The sequence below is a fragment of the Anastrepha obliqua genome, chromosome 1 (assembly GCF_027943255.1).
Source record: "Anastrepha obliqua isolate idAnaObli1 chromosome 1, idAnaObli1_1.0, whole genome shotgun sequence".
NCBI classification, from domain to species: domain Eukaryota; kingdom Metazoa; phylum Arthropoda; class Insecta; order Diptera; family Tephritidae; genus Anastrepha; species Anastrepha obliqua.
In genome coordinates, this window is record NC_072892.1 from 51,925,850 (window position 1) to 51,944,584 (window position 18,735).

At 36.5% G+C, this 18,735-nt stretch overlaps 1 protein-coding gene across 3 annotated transcripts in view; it reads right to left on the reverse strand.

Moving 5' to 3' along the window:
* Positions 1-1,101: 1,101 nt before the first annotated feature.
* LOC129247585 (alpha-mannosidase 2) overlaps positions 1,102-18,735 on the reverse strand; it is a 131,997-nt gene continuing 114,363 nt past the window's right edge. For all 3 annotated transcript variants that reach the window (XM_054886775.1, XM_054886768.1, XM_054886783.1), the window contains 5 exons: positions 15,848-15,940; positions 12,925-13,819; positions 11,854-12,837; positions 11,246-11,777; positions 1,102-3,931 (listed from right to left, as the gene is read on the reverse strand). In XM_054886775.1, coding sequence (XP_054742750.1) covers positions 3,196-3,931; positions 11,246-11,777; positions 11,854-12,837; positions 12,925-13,819; positions 15,848-15,940 — 3,240 coding nt within the window. In that variant the 3' untranslated portion in view covers positions 1,102-3,195. The remainder of the gene's footprint in view (positions 3,932-11,245; positions 11,778-11,853; positions 12,838-12,924; positions 13,820-15,847; positions 15,941-18,735) is intronic.

The window sequence follows — 18,735 nt, forward strand, 5'->3', positions numbered from 1 at the left end:
GCAAATCCAAATCCTTTCGACTCACGAAAACCAAAGAAGTTAAATATTAAGACACTAGCATTTTGGTTTAGAGACTTTCGAATTCGAAAATACATTTTTGAGAAGTGCGACTTAAAAAAAATATGAACTAGTGGAAAATAAGCGTTTTGTCTACTTAACTCGCTTTAGTGGCCCTCTCGCCATCTCCCCCTCTCTTTCTCTTATTCTTTCTTATTCTCTACTTTCTGCTCACATATAAAAAAAGTGATGTTATATTTTTTTAACGTTCGAGTTTTAATTTATATTACTTCAAGATAATAAAATTCATAATACTTCAAGCTCCTGAACTGTATTTGTAGAATCGTTTCTCAAAAATATGAGCGAGCAGAAAATAAGGAAGTTTTGGTTTAAATTCGCTGAGTTGAGTTTTTCAGAGCGCGCGCGCTTCTGTAAAAAAGTAATTTGACTGCTAAAAAATTAAAAATTAGATTAAAATTTGTTTTAAGACTTCGATTTTTAAAAACATTTTAACCCTATAAATGGCTTTTTATCTTTTCTACTTTCTTTTGAGAGACTTTTTAATATGATTTTGTTGCTTAAAGGAAAAGAAATTCGAGCTGATCATGGAAATTAGTTACACAATAAACTTAAATAAAATAAATTAAAATTAAAATACTTCTTTGCTCTATTTGACTTGGTACGAAAGCACAACAGACGGAAATTTGTATATTACAAAATATTATTTGCTTCGTATGCAAACCATGCTTAGTGCTTGATTGGTTGCTTGCTTAGTGACTGAGTTCAAGGGAGTAAGTGTCGACCAGGCAAATACGCGATTTAATGGAGATGGTTTCCAACGCCATTAGAATAAATTAAAAGAATTACAAAAATGTGGTCGTTATAGGTATTACATTACTGGACTTGAACTTATAAAATTATATAGCGAAACGAAAATTATAATAATAAAAATAAAAATTTCCTAAAAAAAGGAAAAAATTTATAAAACAAAAATTCAAAAAATTATGAAAAGCAAAAATTAAAAAAAAAAAAATAAATAAAAAATAAATAAAAAAATAAAAATAACAAAAAATAAATTAAATAAAAATTCTTGATTAACTCCTTTAAAACTGATGAACTGTAAGTCGTATCCGCATCATATTTATTACCCACTGTTTGGTCTAAGAAAAAATGTCTACGTCTCAAAGTTACATTTTTCCCACCTCACACGAAATAAAGCGAATTTTCTTATCTGTCAAGTCACGAATGTTATTAAGCAAACTAATGTAACTTCTTTTCATTTGAACTCAGTCACTTTCATTGCATGTGTCTTTTCTATGTATGTATGTATATATAAGTAGGTATAACGGTTTTCATATTACTAAAATATTTTACTAAACTACTGTAAGCGTATTCGAGAAACGATATTGTACAATAAGAAAAAAAAAATAGTGTAGCTCCTGGAATGGTTGCTTCGCTGTACTGTACTGGTTACAAGTGCTTAAGAGGGCAACAAAATATGTTTTAAATCTCATTGTATTGCTAAGTAAAGTATTTGATTTCGCTTAAAAGAATTTCTAAACTAATCTGTTGCACATCAGTTAAACGTCGAGTTTGGTGTTAATATTAAAATATTTCGTCGTAATTTAATTAGCAATACAACGGAATAAAAGTTACTTTGAAACCTAGTTTGGTTTTGTTTCTTACTGTGACTTTTTACAAATAGGGATATGTCAGGGCAGTTTAAGTTTATTCATTTTAAAGTTGAAATGCCATTTACATGCGCTTAGCTTTGAAAAAAAAAGATGAAACAAAATAAAAAAATCTATAACCACAAATACATATTTTTTCAGATGAAAAGAAAATTTCGAAAATACCAGTGAGTGTGCAAATACATACATATGTGACATGTAAATTCGGTTTCTAAAACTAATAACACTCATACAAGTAAAATTTAAATACAAAAGCATAACACATACATACGTCAACACGAACACAATAGTCACGATACAAATTGAAGAGCTGTATTCAACAAATACTCGTGTACTTGAAACTCAGTAGAACTAAGAAGCAAAAGAACTCTCGAAGCAAAATATAAACGAGCACTCGTTTTTCTCTGCCTTCCGAGCAATAAACTAAACTTAGTCGTTTTGTACTTCCTGCATACTCGTGCTGTGGCAGAAAGAACGAGATAACTGCACTTTAAGTATCGTCATATCTGCGCTCCCTTTTTGTTTCCTTCTACTTGAAATGGCGAAAAAAGTTCAACACAAATTCAAAATTTGATGCAAATGATTTTCAAGCAGAGCCTGCCGTTAAATGAAGTAATGAAGGAGCTGAGACCGAAGAAAGCGGAATTCAGGATGTTTGCTTTTAAGTCTGTCGCTATAAAGAAGCTACGGACACTTTACTACCGAGCGATGATTGTAAGCATTATTTTGAAAAAAAAAAATATATATATATATATATATACAGTTGAACTCCGCGTATTGCAACTCACGCGTCTTCCGTTTATAGGCGTTTTTTCTAGTTTTTTTAAGAGAAATTTTCATATTTATACGTTTCTGCATGGTTTAGATCTGAATACCAAAAATGAAGTTCAAAGTGAGAACGAGTGCGGTAGCTCAACCTCAACTTTTCAACTTTCGTCGCATCTACTGCGACTGGAATTAAACCAAGCAACTGAATTCGAATACCATTTTATAAACCATGAAAATTCGATAAAACAATTAGAACGAATAAGTAAATTTTTATTAAAATTTGGTTATTTCTACGCGTTTTTTCTAAGTACAGACTTTCCATACCAGAAAAACGCGTTAATCAATTGTGTATTCTGCTTTCAGATTTTTAATAACTCGCAAAATCTCTAAGAACACTGCTTCAATGCTGGTTCAGATGGTTGCACGATGGTTGTTTACTTCTTCTTTGTTCATTTATGAGCTAAACTGGAGTTTTTCTGCATGACTATGCCCCATGAGGGTACGACTTATACAAAACCAAACACTTATACAGCAAAGTATATGGAGCAATATATGTGGAACAAGTAATCATATACTCGTAAGGGAGTATGCTGAAAATACTCGAACAACGATCCTAGGCTCTACTGGGCAACAAATACTCGTTGACATCGAGACAAAACATATATACACATGCATACATACGCAAAAAAAACTATAAAACAACTCAAACTTTGTATCGAACTAACAACTAATTCGTAATTCAAATTTTGAATGTCACATTAAAAGTACGCAGCTCCATTGGATTCAATGTTATCTCGGCGAACGAGTTCAACCGTTTACGTTCACCTTCGCGCAACAAGCCGGTCAAACTTGTTGTCTCCAATCGCACAATGTGCAATCTATTGAAACCCATCTGCCCCAGACCGTTCGCAGATGCAGCACAAACGCGTGTTATATCGATGTTCTGCCCGACTGCACAATCATAGCCCTGTCGCTGCAACACCATTAACGCTGAGGCGGATGGGAAGAGCTGTAATTGTTCTTCGGAGAGCGTACGCAAATTCAACAGATGCAAATCACATGGCAGTGCGCCGTGATCAAGCAGTGTTGCCTTCGGCTTTAGTTGCACTGCTGGTGCATCGAATGTCTCGACATAGTATAAGTTCGGTGGATAGCGTAGCCCATTTGCGAGTTGATTGGCCAGTAGACTGGGTATTTGGTAGGAGTTTTCATTTTTCGTTGGAATATCTTCGATGAGTACCCAGAATTTGTGACGTGTCAGACGGCTGTCGACTATACCTTCGCCCATGCCACGATAATCGTCGTAGAGTGTGCGACGATCGAGCATTACTTCCAGTTGACCAGGTTCATAGGAGGCAGCGCCTTGTGCATGTGTGGTCAGCAATGTGAAACGTACGTGCGAGTCCTGAATGAAAGCGCCACTCGTGATGGGAAAATAGTTGCCCTCAATGCCAATTGTGGGCACTTTGATGCGTCTGTAAGGTAGATAATGGAAGGTTTTTTAAAACATTTGATTGCGTATTGATATTGCAAAAGTGCGTTAAATTTAATACATAATACCAACTATGCGGTATAGAATGTATAATAAAAAATATTTAAAAAACACGCTTTTATTGCTAATCGAATTAAAAAGTAGAAAATAAATTTTAATGACAAAGAGACCTATTATGAAGTAATAGCAAATCGAACGATCAGTCATAGTCAACTACCTCAGAACAGAATTATAACAAAAATTAAGATACAAATAGAATAATTCAAATTAGAGTTAAAAGCGTGGGATGCTTGATATAGTAAATATTACAATCATTCTATTGGCAACTACCTATGTACAGAAGGCAGGGCCGTGGAGAGAGTCTTCGGGCCCCGGGGGAAACTTGAGATGCGGGCCCCTTCAAATTTTTTTTTATTTATCAAAATGCGTATTATGTTATAGTGATATAACATTTAAACATTGAAAAACTCATTGATTAAATATTTGATAGAATTAATTATGAAATATTGATTAAAATGAATTTTAGAAAACTCTTCAGCAGACCTGAAATAAAAAACGCAGCTGAAAAAAGTTAAAATTGTTTATTCATTTTGTGAGCCTTACAAATATTTCTTCGTAATCGTGATCATAACATTCGATATGGTGACACCAAAAAAAGTCTGTGACGGAACTCTGGTAGAAGTATTATTTACTATATTTTTTCAAGCAGGAAATTTCTTGGAATTACCCTCGAGTCCGGGACCCTCTGAAAACTCCGAGCCCGGGGGAAAAAGTACACGATCCCCCCCTACCCCCCTCTCGTCGGGCCTGACAGAAGGTTATGAAAGTGAAGCAAAATGCATCCCACGCTTTTAACTCTAATTTGAATTATTCTATTTGTATCTTAATTTTTGTTATAATTCTGTTCTGAGGTAGTTGACTATGACTGATCGTTCGATTTGCTATTACTTCATTATAGGTCTCTTTGTCATTAAAATTTATTTTCTACTTTTTAATTCGATTAGCAATAAAAGCGTGTTTTTTAGTTTTTTTAAACTATTTTTTATTTTCTACTTTTTAGTTCGATTAGCAAAAAAGTGTGTTTTTTAGTTTTTTTTTTTAACTATTTTTTATTATGAATGAAAATTATTGTTATCATTGCAGTCAGTGAATTAATGATTCGATATATTCGTGTTACATTTAATTCCTTTCTTATCGAGTGTGAGTTATCGGCCGTGATAAAGAAGTAATCGGGATGAAGAACTTATTTCGTGGAGGGAGCCTGAGAAACGGCTACCCTACTCCTGAAACGGAGAGGTAACAACAAAATATACTGACATAATCAATATGTTACATACTTTTTCCCATATAGATCATTGATTGAAGGTCGAGCCTTGTTTTTCTGAATGAAAATTATTGTTTTCATTTAGTCAGTGATTTATAGACCGATTTAATTGTGTTATATTTAATTTCTTCTTTACCGACTATATGTCCAAAGAAATGCCAGCATTGGCCTTGACACAGAATAGATACTCTCAGCACAGAAAAAAGAGACCGTGGATTATATTGACACAATCAAAACGAGATGTAAAGTTCCAGTTTGGTTTTTTTTAGTTCATTTTTGTTGTGAATTGTACTTTAATCGATACAATTTTATAAATAAAATTATGGTAATGATAAATTCCTTCTTTATTTGCCCAAAATTTTGTTCCGTAAAATAATTTCAAAATTTATGTTTTGATTATTTTATTGTAATTAACAAAATTACATCTTATATGAAAATTATTTCACCTTATATGAACATTGAATAGAGTAAATTTGCGTGTATGAGACTTGTAGTATCTACGCATGTGTAAAGACTATACAAAGTGAGAATGCAACTACCCTGAAAACGTTTTACCCTTCTATTCGTACTGTAGTGCCGCGTGCCCGAGCAAGTTCGAATTCGAAAGAGTAAGTCGTAGACTCCCGAAATCAGTAAGAGTAACTCGGAGAGTGCAGGCATGCGCAGACCGCGCGTTAGCTCTGTCTTTCTTACTCTTCTACAGAAGATCTATAGTAAAAAAGAAAATATTAATCCTGGCAATCCCAATAAGGATAATGGAAAACTTTTATCAAATTATTGCATTGTCATCCACTTGCAAGCAGGGGAAAGTGAGAGAGCAAAATGACATTTCATTTTGAGGGGAATTTCCAAGTTTTTACTGGATAAATTTTTACTGGTAAAAATAAACACGAATTAAAATGTGCGATTTGAGTCAAAGTTCAAAATATCAACAAAAATGGTGATTAAAATGGAGAGTGTAAATAAATACATTTTAGAAAAAATTTATGAAGTTTATTTGAAGTCATTATTAAATGTTTACATTAAATAGGAATCGCCCAATGATACAGAGGTATGTAGTTTTGAATCACCGCCTCTAGTAACCGTTGCAGCAGTTTCCGAAATACAAATCAAAAGCATTGAAGGTGTCTTTTGTGTTTTACGTTTGTACTTTTTAGTTATTACCTAATTTAACAATATACGAGGGCGGTTCAATAAGTACTCGCGTTTGATGACAGCGAACGTTCCTAAAGGAACGTCAAACGACGCAAAACAAATTTCAGACTTATGGAGAGGTTAGTTTGGATTTGGCAGCTGTTCGCGTAAGACGTGTTTCGTGATTTTCGCTAAGATGGAAAAAGAACAGTATCGTTCGGTAATTCGCTTTTTATTTTTGGATGGGGAAAAATGCGAGGAGATGAAAACAAAGTTGGCTGCTGTCTATGCGGACGCTTCGCCATCTATGACTACAGTTAGATATTGGGTCAAAGAATTTAAACGTGGGCGAGCATCCGTTTTTTATGAGGATTCTCGCTGATCGGTGAACGAAAGTGCCCGAAGGAACAGAGGCCATAGGTCGACCGGAATGGCAATTAATATTTTAAATGATAAGTTGGCGATGGAAAAATTGTCGGCCGGATGGGTACCGCAATTCCTCACAGTGGAAAACAAGCGGATGCGAACGTCGTCATACTCATGGACTTTTTCGAAAAAGGAACAACGATCGCTAGGCAATACTGCTGTGAGTTATTGTACCGCTTTCAGAAAAAATTGAAGGAGACACATCCGCATTTAGCGAAAAAGAAGGTATTCACCCGATCTGGTTCCATGCGAATTTTCCTTGTGCCCCTTGGCTCGCGGGAAAAAAATTTAGTTCAAACGAGGAAGTCAACGTCGAGACAAAGACGTATTTTCGAGAGCTCGACAAATCCTATTTTTTTGGTGGGGTAAAAAATGGCCAGAGCGTTGGGAGAAATGTATCTTCCTAAAAGAGGACTATGTTGAAATATAAAAAACTAATTTTTGAAAAAAATGGTGTCTACATTTTTATTGAGCCCCCATCGTAAGTACACACATGAAGAAAGCTGTGATGGCCACAACAATACAATTACCAATGGAATATTCTTCATCTAACAGCGATAATGAAATGGAACAAATTATTGTGGACAAAATAAATCATGTGCTGCTTAAGGGGGTATTCTAGTCTAGAAATTTAAAGGTATCGGAAAAAAGTTTAAGTATTCAAAAATATCTCCCTAAAAGGATTTTTCAAAATTCGAATTATTTTCGCAGTTACAACTATTTTAGTGACACGACAGCTAGACTGGTTTGAGCGGACGGCGAACTTTAATCGTGTTTTTCTCGAAACTACTTCTGTCGATATGGTCGGCACGATATCTCAAGTTCTAATCAACCGATTTGCTTGAAGTTTATCATGAATATGCTTTAAATATATCTCTATCGGATGAAGAACGAAAAACTAGAAATTTCAATTTTTTAATATGTGTATACAATTCGAGAAAGCTTAAAAATTAGGGAAAAGTCGAGCTCAATTTTTGAGTAGCCGCCATTTTATGAAAAAAAAATTGTTTTCCTTTTTTTCTGCGTCATACGATAAAGACGTTCATATTAATTAAGAATTTGTCATCGTTTCTTTTCAGATGACCACAAGGGTAGAAATCGTGACAACGAGGACACGGCCTTTTGTTTTCCCCTTCCACTTCAGGGGCGCATAATTCCATGAAATTTTTTTTTTAAATTCATTTTGTGTGCTCTTAATATATAAATAACTAAATGATAAAAAAATAGATAGTAAAAATATCATTAGCTTTGTTTTTTATTCACCGTCAAAAAATTCTCGAAGTTCGGGCCTCTAGACTTTGCATTTCATTTGCCTTTTTTTTTTAATTCGAGGTAGCTCAACTTTTTTGAATTTTGTAATTTTTCCCGCCTACAATTTAGAGTGCTGTTCGTAAAATTCGCAAATTATTACTGGTATTGTTCATGTTCATGTACTTTTTTAAATTAAGTTACTGCCAAGTTACTTGATAATTTTTACATGAACAGACCTAATCTCACGAGGCAAACAGTCTCACGAGATCGGTGAGTTGATTGCTGCACGAGCAGAGAATTTCGTTCAATAAGTTTGCCCAATGGCTGAGCAGAAAAACCGCACATGCCAATGTGCCTTTAAAATGCATACGCATATAGCAATTTTTCCTATTGGTTATTGAAATATAATTTTTCTTACTAAATGCGATTATATGGAAGGTGTGCTTATTTACTGCCCATTTACAATCGGAACCTATAATAATAGTTTGTGCACCATAAATTGGGCTTAGAGTGCACAAATTTAATTAAAAGTGGATGGTGTTGTGTCCATTTTCGAAAATTCAAACTCAATTAAAGTTTTCCCAACTCATATATTAGCTTGGGGGAAAACGCCATTATTACTACGGCATTTTTTTGCCGCAAATTGCTTAAAACTATTTTATGGTCTATCTTTAGCCCCTGGGCGATGCTATGATAACTAATATGCCGGTCAACTTCGATTATTTCTGTTATTTTATTGAAACTTTCGGCATTATCGACATTTTCTTTAGCTGTTACACTATCGGCACCGCAAAAACCATTCACAATTTCAGCCGCTTGGCTTGCATATTCGCCTTTATCAAAGAAAAACTGTAAAATGTACCGAATTTTCTCTTTGTTGACTTCGACTGTTAACACCCTTTAACTCGCAACTGAATGGAACAAACAAAAAACAGCAAACGAATTTTTTAGTATCAAATTCCACCTTGACAACGATAATAAACTTTAAATTGTTTGATCGATATCTTGTAGAGTATCGATCACTAAAGCCATCTACCGAGGAATTCTTTTTCTTCAACCTAATACTTGTATTAAGTTCGAGCAAACTCATTAGTACTGAAATATTGAGTTTTTCGCTTGTTTGAAAGAAAGTTTTGCCATTAGAAACGCATTGACCGAATTGCGCTATTTTAATTTTTAGTTGAATTATCGTGTGACGGAGGGACACTTAGATATACATTCTGTTAAAAAAACGTGCGTTACACATATGTTTATTTTTTTTTTGCTGGAAGGGTGGTACAACTGTCCTCTATAGTTTCGCTGATTTTCAGCGTGATCTGTCAATTAGCTTGTTTTTGGCATTTAATTATATCAGTCAACCGCAGGTGTGCTCTGCGATTTTCCATACGGATAAAAATATTGAACAAAGAATTTGTCTAAAATTTTGAGTTCTGAATGGGATTTCGTGTGCGGAATCATTGAAAATGTTGCAGAAAGCCTATGGCGAGTGTGCTTTATCAAAAATACGGGTATGCGAGTGGTATACTACTTTTGCAAAGGGCCGAGATGTCGTGGAAGATTCGCCCTGGTCTGGTCGCCCATTAACGTCTCAAACGGACGAAAGTGTCGATAAAGTCAATAAAATGGTACTGGAAAACCATCATTTATGTTTGAGGTAGGTAGCTTGTGACCATAACGTGTCACGAATCAATTCGCAATATTTTACACCATTAATTGGGCATGAGACGCGTGGCTGCTGGACTCGTTCCAAGAGAGTTGAATTTCTTTCAAAAAACTAATCGGAAGAAGGTGGTTGAAGACATGCTTGAGTAAGTGAATTCGGACCCAACGTTTGTTCAGCGCACCATAACAGGTGATGAGTCGCGGGTATATGAGTTTGATATGCAAACGAGTCAACAGGCGGCTAAATGGCGCTATCCACATGAGCCGAAACCCAAAAAAACACGTTAAAGTCGTACTACTCGTTTTCTCTGCTTATCATAGTGTTGTGCACTGGGAATGCGTTCCAAATGGCTCTACGGTAAATAAAGAATATTATTTAGAAGTTATGCGACGTTTGAGAGAGAACGTGCTTAGGAAATGGCCCGATTTGTGGAAAGAAAACTCATGGATCTTGCACCATGATAGCGCATCGTCTCACAAGGCTCATATTGTGAACACATTTTTGACCAAAAACTCGACAAATATCATCGAATAACCACCGTATTCATCGGATTTAGCCCTCTGTGACTTTTTCCTTTTCCCAAAACTTAAATTGCCACTCCGCGGACGCCGGTTTGAGTCGATAGAAGCTATTAAGGAGAATACGCTGAAGGAGCTGAAGATGATCTCTTCAAACAAAATAAATGTTGATGATTAAACAATTATGTTGCGTTTTATTTAACAATTCCCGGTACTTTTTTCACAGAATGTACATAGCTTTGTAAGCCAGTTCCTTTTCTAATTACAAATAATTCAGTTTTGTTTTCCTTACCCTGTTAAAAAGGAAATATTTATATGTGCGTATGCACACTTGATGCCCTAGTATATGTACGTTTATATTTGTATTCTGAACTTCCAGCAAAACAAGGCTTATTAATACACACATATGCACGTACATATAACCGCATACACAGAGCACTCACTTTATTCCTCTAAATGCGTCCAAAGCTATCTAAAGCTAAAATTCTATGCCTAACGACTACAAGAAAAAAATGCATTAATAGGCGCAGCCGTAGCGGGCATCATTCTAGTTGCCATAGTGCTGAACAGTCTGAAATAGTCGCGGCGGCGCCGAACAGTTTCAACTATTGTACTGTACAACAAAAACTCATCATAAAATATACATAAGGTATAGCTCTCTCTCTCCTTTTCCTCTTGCGGAACGAAAATGCCCAAAACTTTGCATGGCCTTGAAATTTTTATCTTCATTCTCGCTCATCCATCGACGCCTAAGAAGTTTCACGTCAAAAATAGAAAAAATCGGTTTTGTGAAGAAAGTTATACGGTTGGGTTCTGCAATTCACTTCCGCGTGGATTTCTATGCAATCGCCAGAAAATTTAAATGTGATTCTCTCGGAAGTGAATTACAGAATTTCCCTGATAATACCGTAGTGCAAAATCGCAGCGTGTACAAATAAGTTGTCCTTCTTTACTAAAATTTCTTAACCTCTACACACTCACTTGTGATATTGGAAACCATTTTGATCGCTATAAAACACCGGTAATTCGGCTACAGTATCCGCCTCTTTAAGCACATCGTCACGTTTCACTGTTATAATGTTATCCACGTCAGTGACGAAACGCATGAAAAGCTCTGTTTCACGATTCTTCGGTGGTGGCTCGAAATCTATATCGTTCTCTATGTACATGGCTGCATCGAGGTGGGTATGGGTATTGAAAATACGCACAGTATGCGCCAAAAAGGGGCCATAGATAACAGTAACATCACTAGCGATGGGTCCTGAAGAGATAATAATACGCACATCCTCATACTGATCGAGCACATCCTTTTCGGCTTCGTTTTGTTCGGGATCGGTCTTGAAAAGGTAGGCACCCGAGTGGAATTGTGCGCTGCGATAGGCGGCAAACTTTATAGCGCACTGCATGGGACGTAGAGCTTGCTCGTTTTGGCTCTTGCGTGTTATGGTCTTGAGAAAACCGCTCTTTTCGTCGAAGAGCAAGCGCATGAAATTGTTTTCCAGTTGTATATCACCTATGAGAGTAAATTAAAAAAAAAAAAAGCAAATTATTTAATTAATTTATATTATTACAAAAAATAAATTCCATACCTGATGGTTTTGCTCTGATCACAAAATCTGTGCTAGCATTTGGTGCCGTTGGCGCTGACGCATCAGTACAACCATCGCAATAAATTGTAGCCATGGTTGGACGACTAAAATTCTTTTCATCCACCACCACAAGACTATATGTCGCCAGGGTGAGGGCATCCAATTCAGCAATGAACATCACCTCATATTGGCGCGTGGAGACCCGTATGCGTCCCATGCCACTATTGGCACCCACACCAGCACCCAGTCCCATTTCATAGGCATCTGTTATATTCCAAACTGGATTAATTTGCATTAAGCGCATTTCCTCGCCACGTTCATTCAACACCTTAACATTCGGCACTGGCGATCGTAGGGTTATCACCTCTAAACGTTTTTGTGCCAAAGAGTTGAAGATCACAAAAGAAGCGGTGCCAGCATTCGAATTCAAATCTTCAAACTCATCAACAATACCATTGCCACTCAAAGGTATTGGTGTCTTTCGCGCCAATTTACTGAAATTGTCACGCTCCAGCTCGCTCAAGAGGAAATTGTGTCGCTCACTGCCATCTTGCAAGAGCATTTCAATAGTGGATTCCTGCATTTTCACCGCATCCTGTATGCTTTCGAACAAGCGCATACCGTAATCGCGCATTACTGCCGCCTTTGAAGTGCCTGTGATGGCATCATGATGTTGGAACAGACCCAGATTGCGACGCGCATGTATCATTTTTTCATAGTTCTTCTCGAAGATCTTTATAGCGTTGACATGGTGCTCCTGACGTGCAGTATTGTAAGCGATAGTGAAAAGTATCTCGGCTGCGCGTAGGTTGTGCTCTAAGTCAGCGCTAAGCAACTTGTAAAATGGGCGTGTGGTGTAGTAGCCAGACCAGTAGGCGGGGCGACCCTCTGAAAAGATATCTGAATAGACGAAAAAATCGCCTTTGAGTGTCGGGAAGGAGGTGGTGCGGCGACGTATCTCGTTGAAGTAGTCGCGTGGTGTGCCTGTGCGGGAGAAATTTATGCTGTTTTAGTGGAAAGCAAGCAAGGAAAATATATAATCAAAAATAAATACGAGTCCCACCAACTAACCAAAAGAAATGTCCACATTATACAGTCGCTTATTGGCCATTATGTGATCGATTAATTTTTTATAATTCGTATATTGCTGATCCACTTCACGCTCCTTATTATAGCGGAAATCATCACCAACCGGTATGAGCGCCACGTTGTGGGGAAACAATGAGGCTGTGCGCGAGTATTGCTCCAACAAGATTTGCGCTTTGGATTCTACATTATCATCGGTTATAAATTGCGCCTTCACCGAATACTCTGTATATTCGCCTGGTATTTTACGGAAATCGAAATTCAGGCATATGAACGGATGTGGACCGCATGAGCCCTTAATCGAATATATGTCAAAAGGCATATTGTGTGTTAGTAGCTTGCCATGTTGTGTTGGCGCTTTGCCGCGTTGCTGCCAGTATGGAGCCCATATGAAATCACCCTTTTGTTGGCGCGCAAACCATTGCTTCCAGGCGTAGTGAATACGTTGTATGATAGCGCCTTCGAAATTACTGCCCGACAGCAGATATGGTACAGTGCTGCCATGACCGAAGGGATCGATCGACCAGCCAACGGTTGGTGTGACATTGAGATTGTTGCGCAACCACTGATGCCCTTCGATGAGTTGATCCAACATGGCATAAAGATGCACATTCGCCTCGTCAGTCATAACCCAACCGCCGGTAGTGATTTCAAAACGACCCGATTTGATTAGTTTTTTCAAAGCGCGCTGTTTTGTTGGGTGCGCCTGATCCCACCACAGTTGTAGGAAACTAATTTCGGACCAGATGAACGTCATATCGGTGTATTCTTGCATTTTTGTCACGACCAAATTGAGTATCTGCCGCGAATCCGATTGGAAATAATTAACGAATGTCTTTAGCCAGCCGGGATCGTTGTGCGAGTGTGGTACCACGAAAATCTGTAAAATGGTATTTAATTAAAGGAAAGTCCGCAAAAAGGTCAATTTCAAAGCAAAATAGTTTTCGAAACATGTATATACACATATACATTTACATTCTAACATGAACTTATCGGGAATTGACAAATTAAAAAGCCGCTATAAAAAGATTGTCAAAATTTACATTTCAAGTGATCCACGTATTTTGTACATTGCCCTCAATTATTCTAAAACTTGGTTGATTTGTAGGCTTGATTATAATAAGAAATAAATTGAAAAAATTTTGCAACAAAAACTAATAATTTTGCGATGTATTCAATGTTCCAAATTTTGGTATACCGATTTTTGAAGAGCAATATTTTTGGATAATTTTGAAATTTTTGTAAAATTAAAGAAAACAAAAATTACATACATTTAAGGAAAAAAAATCAATTTTTTTTTTGTTAAAAATTTTAAGAAAAAAAATTTCTTTTGTAAAAAATTTTAAGAGAATAATTATTTTTTGTAAAATTTGGCAAATAAATCCCTCAGATTTTTTAATTATACAATATTTTTCATTAATAGCTGAAATTATACTCAGTAATCTCTAAAAGTTGCGGCCGCCGTAGCCGAATTGGTTAGTGCGTGATTACCATTCGGAATTCACAGAGAGAACGTAGGTTCGAATCTCGGTGAAACACCAGAATTAAGAAAATCATTTTTCTAATAGCGGTCGCCCCTCGGCAGGCAATGGCAAACCAATATATAATCCCTGAAAGTTTCATATTAGCATTCCCATACCTTTTCGAGTTAGATTCAAGTACAAACAGTGCAAAATATAGGGTTTTCCAAACTGAGGTGTTATTTTGATATTCAAAGAAAAACGCTATTTTTTAATATAAATGATCGGATGTTTATTTCATTATAAAGAGGAAGGTTAATAGTGAAAAATAACATCAGGCAAATGACCACCATGACCACGCTTACTGGACAATATCCTTTTCATGAAATTTTTTAGAACCGACTTGCAAAGTGGCTGCCCTATGTCCTCGATAGCCTCACGAATTCCATCTTTGAGGTCTTGAATCGACCCTGGGCTGTTGGCGTAGACCTTCTCTTTCACGTGGCCCGAAAGAAAAAAGTCACAAGGTATTAAATCACAAGATCTCGGTGGCCAATTGTGATCAGCTCTTCGAGAGATAACACGGTCCGGAAACTTTTCCCGTAAAAGATCAATGGTTTCGTTGCTTGTGTGTCACTTAGCGCCGTCTTGTTGGAAATAAACGTTGTCCAGATGAATGCCATCCAATTCCGGCCATAAAAAATCGTTAATCATCTCTCGATAGCGCAATCCATTCACCATTAATACCTCTTATTGGAAAACCCATATGTACTGGTCTAGCGAGCCCGTTTGCAAATGCGATCGAAGTGTTGATACATACATCAAGTAAGCAGATCACTAGTTTGCGTTAAGTATTTGAAAAACTCGAAAAGACTCGAAAACTTATGGGAATCCCAGTATGAAACTTGAAGCGATTTCTGAGCATATTTTAAGCTTTAATAAAAAATAAGCTGGTGTTTTGTTTTTTTAATTACAAAAAAAGTGTATATATATATTTTTCCCAAATATTTTTAACAGAAAAATATAAGCACAATTTTTTATGAAAAAAAATTTTTAATAGTATATTTTACGAAAAAAACTAAAGATTTTAATTTATAAAAATGTGAATAATAACGGAAGATATTTCTCTATCATTCTATATTACAATTTTGTATTTTAATAAATTTCAAAATTATTAAATTTTTCGGTTTAAAAAATATATGCAAACCAATTTTTATAAGAATTGACGCCTTTGCATGAGAGTTTTCATTACGGTTAAGTTAGTTTCACATTCCGCTCCATTTTTTTTTTACTTTTACTTTCAATTCAATTCGTATTAAGATCAAATTTCATTCCGACAACTCAAAAGTCAAAATTTTTGAATCCATCAGAATTGATTGGTATAAGAATAATGTAGTATTCGCTGGGAATCGAAATAAATAAGAGGTCGAATGTAAAATTTTACCTACCTTCAATGGCGGCCGTTTGTAATCTTTCTTTTGTGCCTCAAAGCGTTCTTCAAAGCCGCGATCCCAATACTCTTTTGTGTGAATCCATTCAGGCTGCAAATATAGAAATAACGAAAGAGGTAAAATATCACACTGATTTAATTACTATAACATTAGGCGACTAAAATCTTTGATAAGCTAAGAATGCAAACAGAACTAGATCACTCAAATCTTTTCTTCATAAAATTTTATACGGCGTTCCACTATCCGATTACAACAAAGTACAAATACCAATATGGCGACTGAACACTAACAAAGACGCAGAAGCTGATTGATTGCCGCGGAAATTTTCAAATATGTAGGGAATTGTACTTTAGAAAGTATAAAATGTACCTACGCAGAATTATCCAAACTGTTCACGCGTGAATGTAAACTCCGCCTCTACCAGTCAATAATACTACCAGTGCTGTCCTACGGCTGTGAGTGCTGGACATTGACAAGCAAAGACGAAAGTGGCTCAAGAGTTTTCGAACGAAAAGTACTCCGAATGGTGTTTGGCCCCATACGCTGCAACGATGGAACGCACCGAATACGCTACAACGATGAGTTGCTAAGCTTATGCCAGGGAGAAGACGTCGTAAAATACATTAAATCCCAAAGGCTTCGATGGTTAGGGCACACTGTGCGCGTGGAAGACAGTCGCCCCCAAAAATCTTTTTTTCAACGAATTGTCTAATGACCCGAGTCCGAGGACGTCCAAAGTTAACCTGGCTTGACCAAGCCATAGCCTGAAAAGGCTACGAGTTAGGAGGTGGAGATCTGTTGCTATAAACCGTGCAAATTGGAAGAGGATTGTGGATGAAGCTAAAGCTCAGCCTGAGCAGTAATCGCGATGATGATGATGATGATGACTACAGAATTATAAATAATACCTCAGAAACGGTAAAATGGTTTTCAAAAGGTCAATTGTATGATACTTCAACAAGTTTCTGAGGAAGCTGGCGCCACGGAAGTATTAGCTGAAATCGGAAGTATAAGCTGATATCGTGAACCCTTATGGATACGCCCAGTAAGCGAATCAGTAATTCTAGTGACAACGAAATAATGTTTGCAGAAATAAATCGGAAACAAAAGACTTTTTCGTTTTCCCAAGCGTTAGCAAGTGGCGAATAGATGAAGCAATTGGTATAAATAAACATATCTTGGTAGCGCTGGCAAAGAGCTGCATAAAATTACATTTGTTTGTGAAAATGTTGAGTTGAGCTAGTTTTGTGAGGAATAATCCAACTTTGTTGCTGGTGTGGCATGCACATTTTTTGTGAATTGGGCAGAGCTCAGAAATAGCGAGCAAGGAAGTGGCGAATCGAAGGCATCTAAAATCAAATTCTGAGCGAAGTGTTTAAATTGTGTACTAAACATTACTAAGCGTGAAATTGGAAATAGGAATTGTTCAGTCCCTTTTTTGGAATTTTAAGGTGATAGCTGTGGTACTTGTTTAGTAATTTCTTGCGTTTCGTAACAAAATTTTGACATTTGTGAGGTAATCGCCGGAGGTAACCATTTTTGTTTTTATTTAACAGAAAGAGAGCCCGTGCTACTTAGTGTTACTTTCACTCTTCGAAAATTAAAATTTTTTCTTTTGTACTAATTTTACTAAATTAAATTTTACTAAATTTAGTCCGAGGACTACGGAATTGAACGTAAAGTTAGTCCATCGGGATGAAAAGTATTAGCACGTTAAATGACTCTGCCAAAATCGCTCCACCAACTGCCGCGTCACGTCAATAAGTGGTTCCAACTAAGAGAGCCTTTCCCGACAACGCCCGGGATACACTTCGTCCAACGCTGTTATAATGTGAAAAATAGCCACTCATAAAAACCTTTTCCGACCAGCCATTTCTTCGAATTGGGGAGATAAGAGGGAGCCAAGTCAGAAGTATAGGCGGGATGTGAAACAAGTTGGAGCTCTATTTCTATTAATTTTGCGAAAGGACAAAAGAAAATCACTCGATTCCCTCCATTCAAACGAATGATGATAAGGGCCAGTAGTGCCACATCTCTGACTTTGCACGGTCTTTTCAAACGGTCCTCGTAAGTGCGGGATTTGCAAATTAAGCAAAAAGCGGAAAGGGTATAGTCCGCATGTTACCTTTAAGCCTTTTTTACTAAATGCAGTACTTTCAAAAGAATTGTGGAATCTTAGTTTTGTCCGTTTTGCAGACACAAGTTATTTCTGGTAATGTATTCTTTACCCCATAAACCACAAACTATTTTATAATACAACTGTACAATTGACTAATCTGAAGGAAATTTTGCATTTTCTGATGTACAATTGACTATTCTGAAGTGCATTTCTCGGTTTCTGAAGTACTATTTGAAAAGGTATAGTTTACAGCCAAAACAACCCCATGAACCATACTGGCAGTCCCTAAATGACTGATTACACTGATTTACAAATAATTAAAGACTTTTTACCCAAAAACCAGACCATCGAATTCCAATCCTAAAATCTGTCGCTGAGTCCAAAAATCCATATACTTTTTTTTTGTGATGTAGATTACGAGATATCGCCAAGTAACAGTTTTGCATTAACAAAAAAGTAGATCAAAGCCATTTTAAACATTTGGAGAATGCATTAGGTGGATATTCGGACTTAGCGACCGTTTTTACATAGGAATGGGATGGTCTGATTTTTTACTAAAAAAAAAAAATATTATTTTTAAACTAGTGTAATCAGTCATTTTGGTGCTGCCAGTTGGTCTTCATGATCCAAATTACAGAAACTTTTTTTCTAATAGCGACCGCTACCTAGCAGCCATAAACAGACCTCCGAAGATGCTATGCTATGAAAAAACGTTTCATAAAAACCATACACAGCTTGGAGATGGCCTAGAAGTGTACTAAGTCTT